We start from the raw sequence: 16,792 nt of genomic DNA on the forward strand, positions 1-16,792 counted from the left end.
CTTATTGTTGTACTTTTTTTGGCAGTAAGAAATCACTGATTTGCTGTTGTGTGGTACTGCTTCCAAGTGTCATTACTGAATTATCCCATTACAATTGAATTGGTCTTTTGTGGTGTGTTTTTTTAGCATTTCAAAGTAAACATATATTTGGTTAATTACAAGTTAGAACCAATTACAATAATTTTCAAATTGAATTTATTGTTTTTCAGTGCTGAGTTCTCCATTAGAATCTATTTTTGCTTTTTTTCTCTATCCTTAAATATGGTAGAGTCCTATTTAAACTCCTGTCTCTTTAGTTCATATAATCATTATTTGACAAAGGTTTAAGGAAGTGTTACATGTCTGGCACTATTCTATACACTGAGAATGCAGCAGTGCACAAGACAGATGATCTCGGATGTAAGATCAGACAGTACATAATGTAAAACTTTTAAACAATCACTGAAAAGATTCCTTAAGTAAAAAATAAACTAGGGAAAAAACCCATGGGTAATGTGTTGTAGACAAAAGGTTAGTATCCTTAAATACAAAAAGCTTTTACAAATTAATTTAAAAAATCAACAAAACATGAATAGGTATGTCATAAAAGAAGAAATACAAGTGGGCAAAAATATAGAAAAAATCTTCAGCTTAACTATTAAATAAATTAAATTGGTACTGTTTTTTACCTATCAACTTGACAAAGTCTGTTAATTCCTGGTATTGACCAAGATACAGAAAAAGATACTCTCAGCCACTACTGGTAGGGATATAAACTGATTCAACATTTACTTAATTATATGTTATGAACTTCAACCACGAATATGTATTTTTTTCTTTTTCCAAAATATAATTTATTTTGAAAAGGCTCAGATGCTATCTTGTCTTCTACACATATAAAGGCTAATATGCAAAGTGTCCCCTCGCGAGTTCTGTCACTCGCTATGATGTGCACTGACCACTGGGGGCAGCGCAGAACAAAGGAAGGCCCTGGCCAGCACCCGGAAGGCCCCGATGGGCCCTGATTGCCGGCCAGGCCTAAGGACCCTACCCGTGCACAAATTTCATGCACTGAGCCTCTAGTCTCTAATATAACTTTACTTCCTTTTAAGCATCATCAAAGTAAATACTGATGTGAATTTACTGGTTTGTCAAGTTTTCTCAGGTAACTCCTTTAAGAATCTGGCAATTTGGAATTGCTACAATATTAGAATTCCAGTCAGTCAGCCTCTCACTGTGCTGCATTTCTAAAGATAGTTTGGATCTGAACACACTCCCCTTCCCTAATCCACAGTGTGGACATGCCCTAGTGGTATAGTTGCTATGATCAATACTTTGGGCCTATGAGGAATGATATAAAACTGTAAGGACTGTTCATAGCTAATTCACCTAAATTCTAAATCCCAAGTATCTAACCAGTTGAAAACTGGCCTCAAGTGTATAGAGTTTACCAGCCATTCATTTAATCATCTATACCCTTATTTGTCTTCGAAAAATTGGCAAGTATATCAAGCATGAACAGAGTATTAAATGTATGGTGTATTAACTCTCTTTCTTCACAAGCCACTGAATGGTCAAAAGGACCATTCAGCTAACAAGTATATTATTAGGACACTAGAGGCCCTGTGCAAGAAATTCATGCACAGGGGTGGGGGTCCGCTCAGCCCAGCCTGCACCCTCTCCAATCAGGGACCCCTTGGGGGATGTCTGACTGCCGTTTCAGGCTTATTTCAGGGATCAGGCCAAAACCGGCAGTTGGACATCCCTCTTACAATCCGGGACCGCTGGCTCCTAACTACTATAGAGGCTGGTCTGCTCACCTGCTTGCCTGCCTGATCACCCCTACCTGGGCCCCCTGCTGGCCTGGTCACCCTCAACTTCCCCCCTGCCAGCCTGGTTGCCCCTCACTGCCCCCCTCTGCTGGCCTGGTCACCCCTCACTGCCCCCCCTGCCAGCCTGGTCGCCCCACGCAGCCTGCTGGTCAGTCGTTTGGTCGTCTCTCGCTAACCCCCCTGCCAGCCATTATCGCCCCATGCAACCTGCTGTTCGGTTGTTACTATGAGGGCATCATGACCAATTTGCATATTACCCTTTTATAAGAAAAAAAGAAAAAATAAAACTTAAAAAATTACCCTCATTCTAATTCCCTCTTGATTATTAACCATCTTGTGATAAATATTTCAATCTTTCAACATCAAAATTGGATGGTTTAGACTCCAGTAGAAGAAATGACAGATGTACAATAGGGAGAAAGGTTAGTCATTGAGAACAGTGCGTAAGAGCTTGATATATAATGTAAAAAGTATGGAACTTCTAAATAAAAATGTTGATTAAACACATTCACCTACTTTAATTCTTTCTGTAACTCTCCTAAAACAATAGGAAAGGGAATTTTAATGCATAAGCTTGGAAGTTAAAAAAAAAAGAGAGAGAAAGTAAAACTTGGAAAGAGTGATTACTTAGCAATTGAGAGAAGGCTGAATCCTCAGTGGAGAAAGCCAAAAAGCAACTGATTTCACTGCCGAATCACTATGACCCTCAAAAATGTTTCAGGATTTGGCAGCAGCATCAAGTACCATTTAAGATGAATACCTGGTAGTGGAATTGCCAGGCCAAGTATAGGCATATCTTTAACTTCACTAGATAATGTTATAATGATTGCCAAAGTGGTTTTACTAATAGTTTTGTTGAGCAGTATCTCCTTTTTTCTTTCTTTTAAGACTGGTTCTTTTGTACTGTTGTATTATCAAGGATGATATTGTAAGGTATTCTAATCACTATTTTCATGGAGTTTACATTTTAATCAGAATGATTCTTTGATTTTATATTGTACTAGAGGCCCGATGCACGAAATTCATGCAAGAGTAGGCCTTCTTTCCCCTGGCTGCCAGCACCGGTTTCCCTCTGGCACCCGGGACCCAGGCTTCCCTCGGGCCGCTGGCAGGCACCCGGGACCCGGGCTTCCCTGGCAGCCCCAGCTTTTTCCGGAAGGACGTCTGGTCTAATTAGCATATTATACTTTTATTATTATAGATTTTTATTTCTGAGGAGTCGTATGTAGTTTCAATTGTTTAATCAGACCAGCAGACAGAAAGTGGGTTGTTGTATATTGAACTATAACCTCTTTTCTAAAGCTACATCAGAAATAAAGGTATATTTTTAAAAGATAAAATACAGGCTTGAATATCCTCAGGATAGAAATTGTATAAAATGGCCCTGACTGGTTTGGCTCAGTGGATGGAGCCTCGGCCTGCGGACTGAAGGGTCCCGGGTTCGATTACCAGTCAAGGGCATGTACCTTGGTTGCGGGCACATCCCCAATAGGGGGTGTGCAGGAGGCAGCTGATCGATGTTTCTCTCTCATCGATGCTTGTAACTCTCTCTCCCTCTCCCTTCCTCTCTGTAAAAAATCAATAAAATATATTTTAAAAAAAAAAGAAATTGTATAAAATGAAATAATGTATGTGAGAACAGCTTACAAGCACTGCTTTGAGTTAGACTTACCATTGAGAGACAGGTTAAGGCATAAAACCATAGGAAATTATGTTTGCGTCTTTCATCCCTTCCCTGGGTTAGTTGTTGCAACTTATTGCCAAATTCAGAGAAATTGAGTAACACTAAAAAGGTGAACATACACTTAAGATTGTCTTTGTTGTAGCTTTTTATGCTAGACTAAAGGAAAATTTTGGCTTCTGTCTCTGTTTATACTTGCTATAGTGCCAAGTTGTAATTCATTCAAAAGTGAATACCAGTTAAGCACTTGGACGTTCTCCTTTATTGGTAATAAGTTTATGCTGTATTACTCAGTGCATTCGAGTTAAAATGGACAATGTCCAGAGGCACCCCTTTTGCTTCTGTTTATTTATTTGGCTAGATATGTAACTAGTATACATATTGAGTGGAAAAAATAAACTAATAGTCTATTAGACTCTTCAAAGTTGCTATGTTACAGTGATCTTAAAAGACAAGTGTTAGATGTATTTGTTTCATAGAACACCTAGCACAATCTTTGAAGTCTTTGTAACTTTACTGAAGGTGTAAATGTTTTTTAACCCTTTGCACTCGCTTGCTTTTTTCGATTCCTTTATTCTACTGCTAACCATGTCGAGTCACACTCGACATCTGAGTGCAAAGGGTTAAATGTATTACCATTTTTAAAATATACAAGTAGCACTTGTTCATTATAGAAAAAAAGTGCTAGATAAACATAAAGAAAATTGAAATCATTCATAATCCTGTGGCTGTAAGATAACTAATGAGAACAGTTTAAATGTATTATTCTATTTGCTTGTTCTTTTTTAGGCAAACGAAGGTTTAATATTAAGTTGTGGAAGACCTTCACTGATTGTTTCAACTGTCTGCCGATAGCCGCCATTGTGGATGAGAAGATCTTTTGTTGTCATGGAGGTAGACTACTAAATTTACCTTATGGGTTTTTCTTATTCTTCTATTATTTAGAAGAGACCTATAATATTTAAACAGTGCTTTTGTGAAAACTCAAGTGATTAAAACTGTTTTAAACATGGCTAAAATCTCTTCTACTACATAGAAATTTACGATATTTATACATAATGAAAATGAAAATTTAGTATTTATCTTTAAAGAATTTCACATAGGAGGATAACCATAGTTTTGTTTTTAAAAATATCATCCTTTTGCCTCAGTTGTAACAGGAAGATGCCCCTACTATCTGTAAAAATAAGAGGATCATTGTTTTCCTGCCTTTATTATTGCCTTTTATCAGAATCCAAACATAATTTAATATTCCCACATGCCAAGAGTTCTAGACTTTATGTAATATGTCTGCTTTAGTCCTAAAAATAATTTTTGGTAGATTGTTATTCTGTATGACTTGTTTAAAAAGCTTGATTTTTGAAAGTTTATTTGAAAAACTAATACATTTCTAGCATCTGGCTACATGCCATGAAAATATATAGATAGATATAAGTATATAGATAGAGATATGGCGCCAATATATGAGTTGGCTATCTTGAGGAATTTAAAAATCTATTGATAAAATATATACTTTCAAAACAGATATTGAGTAATGAAAGGAATTTATGTCAAAGTACTTAGACAGTAATTATGAGTAGTCAGGAAAAGGAGAGAATTGTTGGGTAAATGTTATGGAGACAGGTTTTGGAGAGGTGGAAACATAAGACAATCTTTCTGTTTAGTTCAAGAAATGAGTGAGGACTGGCCTGTCTAGAATGTCAAGTACATGTTGGGGAATGATGGATGGGATCAGATAATAGAGATTTGAATACTGAGCAAAGGAGTTTATTGAATGGTTTGATAGCCATATTGGGTTTTTATACAGGGAAGTAATTTAATGAAAATACTGTAAGAAAATTAGTTTTCTATCAATATGTGGGAAAAATTAAGTAAGACAATGCTAAAAAGATAGATGCACTTTTCTAGGCCTGAGAAAATAAGTAGTTTATTCTCTTATGGTACATAATTCTCTGTATTAATTGAAACATTTTACAATAGATACTAAACATTTAAGAAATTGTAGCTCTTGCACATTAGCATAGCTAAGAATAGAAGTGTAGCAAGCAGTAAGGAGTATGAATATTTAGGTTCATTCTTTGTGATAATGCTTAGATTGTCTACCAAAGAGAAATACTGGCTGTACTATGTACTGCTTGAAAGATTACAAAGTATTTTCATGTTTATCGTTCTGTTCAACAGTTATGCTTTTGTGAAGATAATGAGCATGTTGGCATGGATTATAGGAAGGTCTAATGGGACAGAGTGGGGCACTTTACCTTAGAAGTATGTTTAAGAGTAGGTGATAAGTGGCAAAATGGTTGGAAAGATTAGAATTGAGTATGTTCCTATGAAGGACAGGGAATGGTTGGAAAGGAAGAAGAGTGGTAGGATTTCTTTCCTTGGGAAATTTTTTGAAATGAAAGCGAATTTCATTCCCTGGTAGGGAAGAGTGGAGAAGCTAATTATAATGTTCTGTTATATCAAAATGGGATTCTATTTAATAACAAAATATTAAAAGGAACACTTTAAATGTCTTTAATTTCACATAGTGAATCTACTTAATTAAATATGTTTTTTTGTTTGGGTGAAATTATTTTAGATGTCAGTACTATTGACTCATGTTTTTATTTATAGGACTGTCACCAGACCTGCAATCTATGGAGCAGATTCGGAGAATTATGAGACCCACTGATGTCCCTGATACAGGTTATGTATATAGAGATGTTTGCTTAATTGTTTTATGTAAAATTACTAGAGGCCCGGTGCACAAATTCGTGCACCAGTGGGGTCCCTTGGCCTGGCCTGCGGGGGTCGTACTGAAACCAGCTCTCCGACATCCCCTGAGGGGTCCTGGATTGCGAGAGGGCACAGGCCAGGCGGAGGGACCCCACTGGTGCACGATTGGGGCCAGGGAGGGATGTGGGAGGTTGGCCAGCCAGGGAGGGACCACAGGAGGGCTCCAGGTCCGGCTCATCTCACTCAGTCCCCATTGGCTGGACCCCAGCAGCAAGCTAACCTACCAGTTGGAGTGTCTGCCCCCTAGTGGTCAATGCACATCATAGTGAGCAGTTGAGCGGCCTTAGTATATCATTAGCATATTACACTTTGATTGGTTGAACAGACAACTGGACTCTTAGCATATTAGGCTTTTATTACATAGGATTGGCATATTTGAATTTAATTATATTTAGTGGAAGTAGAATTGGTTTATGTAATAAATAATAGAACCCTACCAAATACAGATTTATTTAAAAGCTCTAGTGTGTCACCGAAACCTGTTTGGCTCAGTGGATGGAGCGTCGGTCTGCGGACTGAAGGGTCCCAGGTTCGATTCAAGGTCAAGGGCATGTACATTGGTTGCGGGCACATCCCCAGGTGGGGGGTGTGCAGGAGGCAGCTGGTCGATGTTTCTCTCTCATCGATGTTTCTAGCTCTCTGTCCCTCTCCCTTCCTCTCTGTAAAAAATCAATAAAATATATTTAAAAAATAAAAATAAAATAAATAAAAACTCTAGTGTGTTGTTGGCTCACGGATAAGTAAAATTGATTAGTGGAGTAGACTACAGCACCCAGAAATAGACAGTGTAGGTAGCTCTGTAAGGAAAGGATGGACTATTCATTAAATGCTGTGTGTTACTTGGTTATCAATATGGAGAAAACACATACTAAAGATGAACAGCCTTTTCCATATATTGTGTGTGTTCTTAGAGTGAGACATACACATATTTCCTCTATGTGGAAAGGGTTGAAAGTACTACCTTAAGAAACCAGGGATGATTATATTCGTATGGGGCTTTAATAAAGAATGGCTAAATTTGATAAACTGGGATACCAGAAGCAAGAAATTGTTACTGTTTATTAAAGGGTAAGGGGATAGGAGAAGAAATGTGATGAAGGTATACTTCACTTTATAAACTTTGTTTTGCTTTATTCATTGCTGGTTTTATTCTTTAAAGGTTTGCTCTGTGATTTGCTATGGTCTGACCCAGATAAGGATGTGCAAGGCTGGGGAGAAAATGATCGTGGTGTTTCCTTCACTTTTGGAGCTGATGTAGTCAGTAAATTTCTAAATCGTCATGATTTAGACTTGATTTGTCGAGCTCATCAGGTATGAAATATAAAACTTTTGTGTATTTTAATATTTATTAACTTCACACAAGTCTACTTTTATTTTTGAGGAAACTGAGAGGTGAAGCCTGTACCTTGTATTCACAAGTAATAGTTTAATGATTTGTTAACCCTTTCTCACACTTTAAGAGGAAATGTTTCAAAATAATATATTTTTGCAGTTATACTGCAATTTAATAAATTTTTCAGTGTTTGTCTGAAGCTTTCTAGAAATATTTGGTCCCATTATAATGTGATATTTACATATTACAGATAATAACTAAAGAATTGTGGGGATTTTGATAAGAACCAACCACACTGTAAAAAGACATTTTTTAGAAAGTTGAGGAAATTTGATTATAGATGGGGTATTAGAAATCCAGTAATTGTTGTTAACTGCTTTAGCTGTGATGGTATGCCATTATTGTTATATAAGAAGGATGTCCATATCAGAAATGTTGCTTTAAAACACATCAGCAGAGCCTGGCCAGCATGGCTCCATGGTTGAGCATCGACCTATGAACCAGGTAGTCACAGTTAAATTCCTGTCAGGGCACATGCCCAGGTTGTGGGCTCAATCCCCAGTGTGGGGCGTGCAGGATGTTTCTGTCTCTCTTTCCCACTTCCTTCCTCTCTGAAATCAATCAAAAAATACATATATATTTTTTAAAAAAAAACAAAACACATCAGAAAAAAGGGGGGGGGGACTAAATGAAAGAAATGTTGATAATTATTAAATCAATGGTTAGTAAATGGGAGTTTACTAACTTTACTTTTGTACATATTTGAATTTTCATTATAAAATGAATATATATAATTTAGGTTTATTCATTTATTTGCTTATTTACTTGTTTTTATATCCTTTGCCACTAAATTGTACACTTTTTAAGGAGGGGATTGTGACTTGTTAATCTTTCAATATTCACTGCCATATAAATTACATATTATACCATGCTTTTAGTGTTTGTTGAATAAAGCAATTAATTAAAAGCTTATTTTAACAGTTTAATATACAAAGCTTCATGCTTTCTAAAACATAACTACTGTGAAATACATTCAGAAGCATTTTTTAATTTTACTTTTTTAATATATTTTTATTGATTTCAGAGAGGAAGGAAGATGGGAAAGGGAGATAGAAACATCAATGATGAGAGAGAATCATTGATCGACTGCCTCCTGCACACCCCCTACTGGGGGGTCAAGCCCGAAACCCGGGCATGTGCCCTTGGCCGGAATCGAACGCGGGACCCTTCAGTGTGCAGGCTGACGCTCTATCCATTGAGCCAAACCAGCTAGGGCCCAGAAGCATTTTTAAAAACCTTTTTGGCCTACTTTTTTGAAAGTACTAAAAGTGTTTGAAATTTGTAAATATAATGTTTTTTAAAGACTCCTTGTTATTTCTTGTTAAAGCAAAATTTATTAAGTTTATGCTATTCTACAATACCTCCCTTTTCTTTGGGGCTTTATACCCATGACACATGACTAATTCTTTGTGATTCTACATGATAAACACAGGTGACTGGCTTCTCATTTAAGACTTCCGTTAGCTAAGAGGTCAGAGTTGCTAAATTTCCTTACAAAATACCCACTATACTCTTTTTTTTTTTATTTTCCCCTCAGCTTTAGAGCTCCATTCACTGGTCTTTATTTTTTTTTTTTTAAGTGATGATTTTAAAAGTAGGTTACTGGAATACCATAGTTTGTGCGGTCATTTTTCCAGATGCCTCCAAAGTCCTATTGTGCTTATTTAAAAAAATATTGTTTTGTGTTGGGCAGCAAATTATGCTCAGAGACCAAGATTATCTTTGTCAGTGATTTAACACAGGTTCACTGCAGGAATTAGAATTTCACAAGCCAATACTATAGAGGATCTTAATAAGCCAATAAAGAAATAACATTCTCGCCGAAACCGGTTTGGCTCAGTGGATAGAGCGTCAGCCTGAGGACAGAAAGGTCCTAGGTTCGATTCCGGTCAAGGGCATGTACCTTGGTTGTGGGCACATCCCCCAGTGGGAGGTGTGCAGGAGGCAGCTGATTGATGTTTCTCTCTCATCGATGTTTCTGACTCTTTATCCCTCTCACTTCCTCTCTGTAAAAAAACAATAAAATACTTTTTTTTTTTTTAAAGAAATAACATTCGCTATGTCCCTTGTGGCTCAGTTGGTTGGGTGTTTTCCTTCACACTGAAAGGTTACCAGTTTGATTTCCAAGTCAGGCACATACATGCCCAGTTTTCTGGCTTAATCCCCAGTAGGGGGACATGCAGGAAGGAGGCAGTGATGTTTTGATATTTTGCTTTCACATCGATGATCTCTCTCTCTCCCTCTCTCTAAAAATCAGTTTTGAAAAAATCTAAAAAAAATAAAATAACATATTCCAAAGCAATAATAGATTACACACACTGTTGTACCAGGCAAAGGGAAAGAAAGTAATAAAGTTCTAATTGAACTGAAGTGTACCTTTATAGGACTTGCTTGGTACTCAGGCTTAGGAGAGATGGTTTAGCCAAGGAGAAGTGACAAGTAAAAGTCCCTTGTTACTAGGGCGTGTTGCTAGGCAATGGTGGAGCTAGGGTTGACAGGTAAGATGATCTCCTTTGTGGGGGCTGCTGCACAGCTTTCTCCCTGCTGATAAGCTTCTACCAGGAGAGGAGCTAATGCCCTTAAGAGAGTTATTTAGGTCAGCAGAGTATCCAGGAACTCTCACATGGTCTTCACAAACTCTGGGTATTTATAGTTTAAATGTTCCCTTGCCATAGTTGCTTCTTTACATGTTTTTTAAATTACTTTTTGTTGTTTATCTTCACCTGAGGATATGTTTTTCCATTGTGTTTTTTTTTTTGGGGGGGGGGGTGAAAGGGAGGGGGAGAGTCAGAGAGAGAGAAACATGGATGTGAGAGAGAACATCAGTTGGTTGCCTGCCGTCTGCGCCCTCACAGGTTGCATGCTTGGTGCTAGAGCCTGCAGTTGAGATACATGCCCTTGACTGGAATCAAACCTGTGACCCCTTGAATCTGAAGGCCAATGCTCTCGCCACTGAACCAAATTGGCTTAGGGCAAATGTTTTTTTGCTAAGCCCCCAGCAGCGTCCCATAGCAGCTGAGCTGCTGAGTGCTTAACAATGACAACAGATGAGATCATGACATCCTGAAAGAGCTTACCTCATTCTTATATCAAAACAACTTCACTGCCCTAGCTGGTTTGGCTCAGTGGATAGAGCGTCAGCCTGTGGACTGAAGGGTCCCAAGTTCAATTCCTGCCAAGGGCACATGCCTGGGTTGCAGGTTCAATCCCCAGTAGGGGGCATGTAGCAGGCAGCCGATCAATGATTCTTTCTCATCATTGATGTTTCTTTCTCTCTCTCCCTCTCCCTTCCTCTCTGAAGTCAATAGATTACTCTTACAAACTTCATTTTTGTCATAAACAGATGGATTTGAAATCATATCAAACCAATACACAACACATATTATCTCTAATATTAAGAGACTTGTGATGAGAAATAACACAAACTCCAAATATTTTCTATAGGAACAAACCTGTTCTTTCAGTAAATGTGTGATTGAATGAACAAGTGAACAAGGAAACTAAGAACTAAAAGGATGTACTGAGTGCCAAGCACCATGCTGAGCCTGGAGTAGATAAGGTGGCCAGGGTATTAACAGAAAAGGTTAATATCTAAATTCTACCATGAGATAATTACATCATGAGCATGTACCTGATACTAAGAAATTATTTTAAAACAAAATTATTTTGGAGGTGCTTTCTTAGCAAGTATTATAGGATAATTGTTGCTTAATCAAGGGTACCTAAAAGACTTCAAACAGTATTCTTTCCCATTATAAATAAATATTAAGTGTGTAGGTATCATTACCTCTCAAATTGTAAAGCTGAGAAATAATAAATTAATTCACTCAGAAATTGACAATAAATTCTAAAAATTACATTAAATTATTAAAGAAAATTTAATTATTAAAATTTTAACCTATAACAAGCTAATTTTTTAGGAGTATTATCTGTGTAAATTAAGTTCAATTTAGTAGAGCATTATGTGTAGCTACATAATACTAACATAAAATTTAAAAGTGGAGCAAGAAAAACCTTGCCGTAATCTGTTTTTCCTTGTCTGGTTATTGTTCACTGAATTAAGGATTGTATAGTTGGATTATAATGCCATCATCTAAGAAGTGCTTAGGGTCTCAGCTCCCTGTAGACACTCTGCATATACATTAGCATATGCAGAGCCCTGGAAATGGCATGATTTCTAAACTTCTTAATAGTCATAAATTTTTTTTTTTTTCAATGATTCTCTCTCATCATTGATATTTTTTTTTCTTTAAATATATTTTATTGATTTTTTACAGAGAGGAAGAGAGAGGGATAGAGAGTTAGAAACATGGATGAAAGAGAAACATTGATTAGCTGCCTCCTGCATCCCCCCTACTGGGGATGTGCCCGCAACCAAGGTACATGCCCTTGACCGGAATCGAACCTGGGACCTTTGAGTCCGCAGGCCGACGCTCTATCCACTGAGCCAAACCGGTTTTGGCGATAGTCATAAATTTATTATGATACCATGTAAGCTAAATCTTGACCATCATAGAAAAAGCACACTAATTAAAATATTCTAAGGCAGTTTAAGAATAAAAATCAAGCTTTCAAAACGGGGTGTGCTTTCTTTTAGGTCTTTGTTACATTAATCTCAGTGAGTTTAGATGGTTGAGAATTACATGTTTTTTCCTTTTGACATTTCCTTTGACAGGTGGTGGAAGATGGATATGAATTTTTTGCTAAACGACAATTGGTGACCCTATTTTCAGCCCCAAATTACTGTGGTGAATTCGATAATGCTGGTGGAATGATGAGTGTGGATGAAACTTTGATGTGTTCATTTCAGGTATAATATAAATTTATAACTGGAAATATAATTAATAAAAGTATTGTCAGAAGAAATTTTCTTTTAGACTGGTATACTTTCCTTGAGCCAGTGTAGAAAATCAGTTTTATTAAGAAGTGAACCTCAGCATAGGCTCAGTAGAGATTTCTGTTTTTATTCACAAAGGTTTCGGCCTTTTGGTATATATCAGATATTAGAGTGTTAGGGAACCTAAGTTATATCAGTCATTTTTTCCCAAAAAAATTTTAAGAGAAAGTTTAATTAGAAAGTTACAGAGGTAGTAGAGGTGAGCCAGCTGGGCTAGATAGGCTCAGGAAACAATAGAAGCCAAAGAAGGGCAAGTGGAGCTTAGGAGAAAGAAAGGCAAAGGTAAAATGCATGGGGGGAAGCTGAGAGGGAAGGGAAAGGCACAGGCAAGTGCAGGGTCCTTAGTATTGAGGGTTTTACAGACCGAGTTTATAAACCCAGATGAAAATAACAGAGTATTTACCTAAGAAAAAGCTTTCCAAATAATTTTAAAGTACCCATTTATAAGTGTAGAAACATTTATATTTTAAAAGTGAAGAACTTTAACATGCTACTTAAAATCATTCTTGTTGATAGACCAAAACAACTTTGATACTTTGTTTTTGCAGAGGTTATTTTATATCCCTGAAGATACATGCCCTCTTTTTATGTAGACCATCCCTCTTTTTATATTATACTGTTTGTAACTACTAGCATAATTGAGTGTAAATTTTTGACTTCTCACTTACAATTTAAGGGTAGTAACCAGGCCATATCCTTCAATAGTCACCATAGTGGAGTTGAATTAATATATTATTTTTCAGTGAGGCACTATGATGCTTTGAATAGTTCTAAGAAATATTTCATAAGCCTTTTGTATGCATTTTTTGTATAAATATTGAAATTTTCAATCTATAATGAGCTTAAAGCTCTATTTACATCCACCAGAATGAATACAGTTTTAATAAGACAGTAACAAGTATTGCTGAGGATGTAGAGAAATTGGAATTTTCATACATCTATAGTAAAAATGTACATTGATAGTGAAAATGTAAAATGGTGCAGTAAACATGGAGTTTTTCTGTATGACCCAGCAGTTCTAATCCTAGGTATACACCCAAAAGAATTAAAAATAGGTATTCAATTACATGCATATGCATAGGAACATTATTTATAGTAGCCAAAGGTTGAAAACAACCCAAATGTCAATCAGCTAAAGAATGAATAAACAAAATGGCATATTGTTTGATAATTAAATATAATGAAGTACTGATATATGCTGTAACATACATAAATCTTAAAAACAAAGAAGCAAGTCACAAAATACCACATATTGTCAGGTCCATTTATATAAAAGAGCCAGAAAAGACAAATCAATAGAGTAAGAAAGTTGATTAGTGGTTGTTTAGAGTTAAAGGAGGGAGAGTAAGTAGGGGAGTGGAATAGGGGATGGGAACAAAATTTCTTTTGGGGTGACAAAATTAGATTATAGCCGTTGCTCTACAACTCTGTAAATACATATACTAAAAAGCATTGACTTATACATTTTAAATGGGTGAACTTTATGATATGTAATATATAAAAATAAAGCTGGTTTGTTTTGGGGTGTTTTTTGTTTTTGTTTTTGAATTTTTATGAGTTTATTTGAGCCACACTGATGGCATATTCTGGGGAGCAAGATCTCAAATGCTTCCTCAAAGCTGCTTTTTAAATGAAAAGATCTGTTTACACATAAAAAAAATTAAGGTGTGAAGAGTTTGTGACTAGTTACCCTCTAAATAGTGGCAGAATTATGGTGAGAACCTAGGTCTTTTTGACTCTTAAAGCCAGAGTATTTTCCTCACTAAGGAATGGTAGTTGATAGGTTTCATATACTCATGCTTTTGTTAGTAAATTATTGATGGAATGATATAATTGCACTATTCAGATGTTTGCAAACTTTTTAAAATGTGAGAAATATTTGTGGAAATTTGCTGTTTTTTCTACATTTTTATTGCACTTTATAATTTCTGCCATTTATTGAATAAGAAAAAAAAAACACCCACTGTTGTAACAGTAATATTCTTAAACTTACTGCACTTGAAAGAATAACTTTGTTAATAAATTGTTTACTTTAAGATATTGAAACCATCTGAAAAGAAAGCTAAGTACCAGTATGGTGGACTGAATTCAGGACGTCCGGTCACTCCACCTCGAACAGCTAATCCACCGAAGAAAAGGTGAAGAAAGGAACTGTGTAAAGAAACCATCAGATTTGTTAAGGACATACTTCATAATATATAAGTGTGCACTGTAAAACCATCCAGCCATTTGACACCCTTTATGATGTCACACCTTTAACTTAAGGAGACGGGTAAAGGATCTTAAATTTTTTTCTAATAGAAAGATGTGCTACACTGTATTGTAATAAGTATACTCTGTTATAATATTCAGCAAAGTTAAATCCAAATTCAAAATTACCCATTAAAGTTACATCTTCACTTATCACAGTTTTTAAAGTTGAAAAGCATCCCAATTAAACTAGATGTGATCGTTAAATCAGATGAAAGCATGATGATCCATCTGTGTAATGTGGTTTTAGTGTTGCTTGGTTGTTTAATTATTTTGGGCTTGTTTTGTTTTGTTTGTTTGTTTTTGCTAGAATAATGGCAAATATTTTAAATTTTTTCCCCTAAACATTTTTAAAAGTGAAATGTGGAACGAGCTCTAAAGACATTCACCAACTATTATTTTCTCTTGCTTAGTTACTTATGTACCTGTTTAATCTTACTAAGAAAGCTTATGCTTCATTGCTGTGAAAAGGAATTTTAGAGGTTGATATTTTAAAAGTATGCAAACTGTCCAATCCAGTGATTTAATCAACAGTTTGACTGGGCAAACATTATAGCTGATAGTGAATATTTTGCTTCATACAGAAATTGCCACAGATATGGATTTGTGCACTCTAATTTTTAACTGATTGATGCTGTATTGTGCAGTAGCATTTCATTTAACTTTAAGATAAAGTTCATATAGTATTACCCACCTAGTTGGTAATGTGATTATGTGGTACCTTTGTTTTAGGTTTTAATTTGCACGAAACACCTTTTGGCATGCTTAACTTTCTGGAAACACTCTCACCTGCATCGATTTTGTTTTTTGGGTTTTTGTTGTTTTTTTGTGTTTAGATCCATAAAACATGGGAATCCTTTTTTTGATAAGCCTTGGAAAGCTGACTCCCTTTCTCTGTACGAAGGACATATTTAAATGAATGCTGGTCAGTGGGATATTCTGTCAACTATGGGTATTGGGTGCTTAACAGTCTATTAATGCCATGTGAATGTTGTATACAATTGTAAGGCTTATGTCACTAGAGATTTTTATTCTGATTTTTCATGATCAAAGTCCATATGATATTGTATAGACATGCTTTGTAGTGAACTATAGTAGCAATAATTTCTGTACATGATCAAGGGTTTTTTGCAGCATTTCTTCTCTCTCTCTCTCTCTCCCCCTCTGCCTCTCCCTCTCCTTCTCTCTTCCTCCCTCTCTCTCCCTCCCTCCCCCCCCCCCCTTTAAGGGTTAGCATTAACAAATGGCAAGACTAGAAAAGTGAACATAAAGATTTTATAAGGAGAACTTAGAGGACACAGATTTGTGATTTTTGGGTGCGATACTTTTCGATGTGATTCTAAAAGCTTTTATTGAGCATTGTCAAATTTGTAAGTTCATAGGGACGGACATCATATTTATAATGCCCTTTTTATGTGTGCTACCATAGATGTGAAATTCTTGACCTTAATATTGTCGTTAAAAATGTTAAATTGAGAATTCTGTTAACTTACGTTTTATGAATTGGTGTATTGTATTACTGCAAGAGATTTGATTTTCAGCTCAGTGCAACGTTCTTTCAAATGCATATGTCTTTTTTTCTAATTCCATTTTGTTTTAAAGCACATTTTAAATGTAGTTTTCTCATTTAGTAAAATTGTCTAACTGATATGAAGCCTGACTGGTTATTTTATTCCCTTTTTCCCTTTACAATGAGACATTTAGATATATTTTATTCAAATACGATTTCAGGGTCTTTTACATATATTGAATTGGTCCTTCTCTGAAGGTGTTCATGTACTGCATATGATGTATTATATTAGTTCACACAAGCTTTTATCTAATGTGATTCAAATATCTTCCTCACTAGAGTGAGGGTTGAGCAATTTCTAATAGAATTTTAGATGCACTCTTAGCAGTCATAGTGAAGTGGGTCTAGAAAATAAGCCTTTGGCAGGAAACGGCAGTCTTTTATGAATGTCAGTATTAATCAAAATAACTAA

General features: G+C 36.0%; 1 protein-coding gene across 3 annotated transcripts in view; it reads left to right on the forward strand.

The window, feature by feature from the left end:
• The window catches only part of PPP1CB (protein phosphatase 1 catalytic subunit beta), a 28,994-nt gene extending 12,534 nt beyond the window's left edge, over positions 1-16,460 (forward strand). For all 3 annotated transcript variants that reach the window (XM_028140188.2, XM_028140187.2, XM_008162278.3), the window contains 5 exons: positions 4,282-4,386; positions 6,109-6,180; positions 7,430-7,581; positions 12,339-12,473; positions 14,598-16,460. In XM_028140188.2, the coding sequence (XP_027995989.1) occupies positions 4,282-4,386; positions 6,109-6,180; positions 7,430-7,581; positions 12,339-12,473; positions 14,598-14,702 (569 nt within the window). In that variant the 3' untranslated portion in view covers positions 14,703-16,460. The remainder of the gene's footprint in view (positions 1-4,281; positions 4,387-6,108; positions 6,181-7,429; positions 7,582-12,338; positions 12,474-14,597) is intronic.
• The last annotated feature ends 332 nt before the right edge of the window (positions 16,461-16,792 follow it).

The sequence above is a fragment of the Eptesicus fuscus genome, chromosome 16, assembly GCF_027574615.1.
Source record: "Eptesicus fuscus isolate TK198812 chromosome 16, DD_ASM_mEF_20220401, whole genome shotgun sequence".
Classification (NCBI taxonomy): Eukaryota; Metazoa; Chordata; class Mammalia; order Chiroptera; family Vespertilionidae; genus Eptesicus; species Eptesicus fuscus.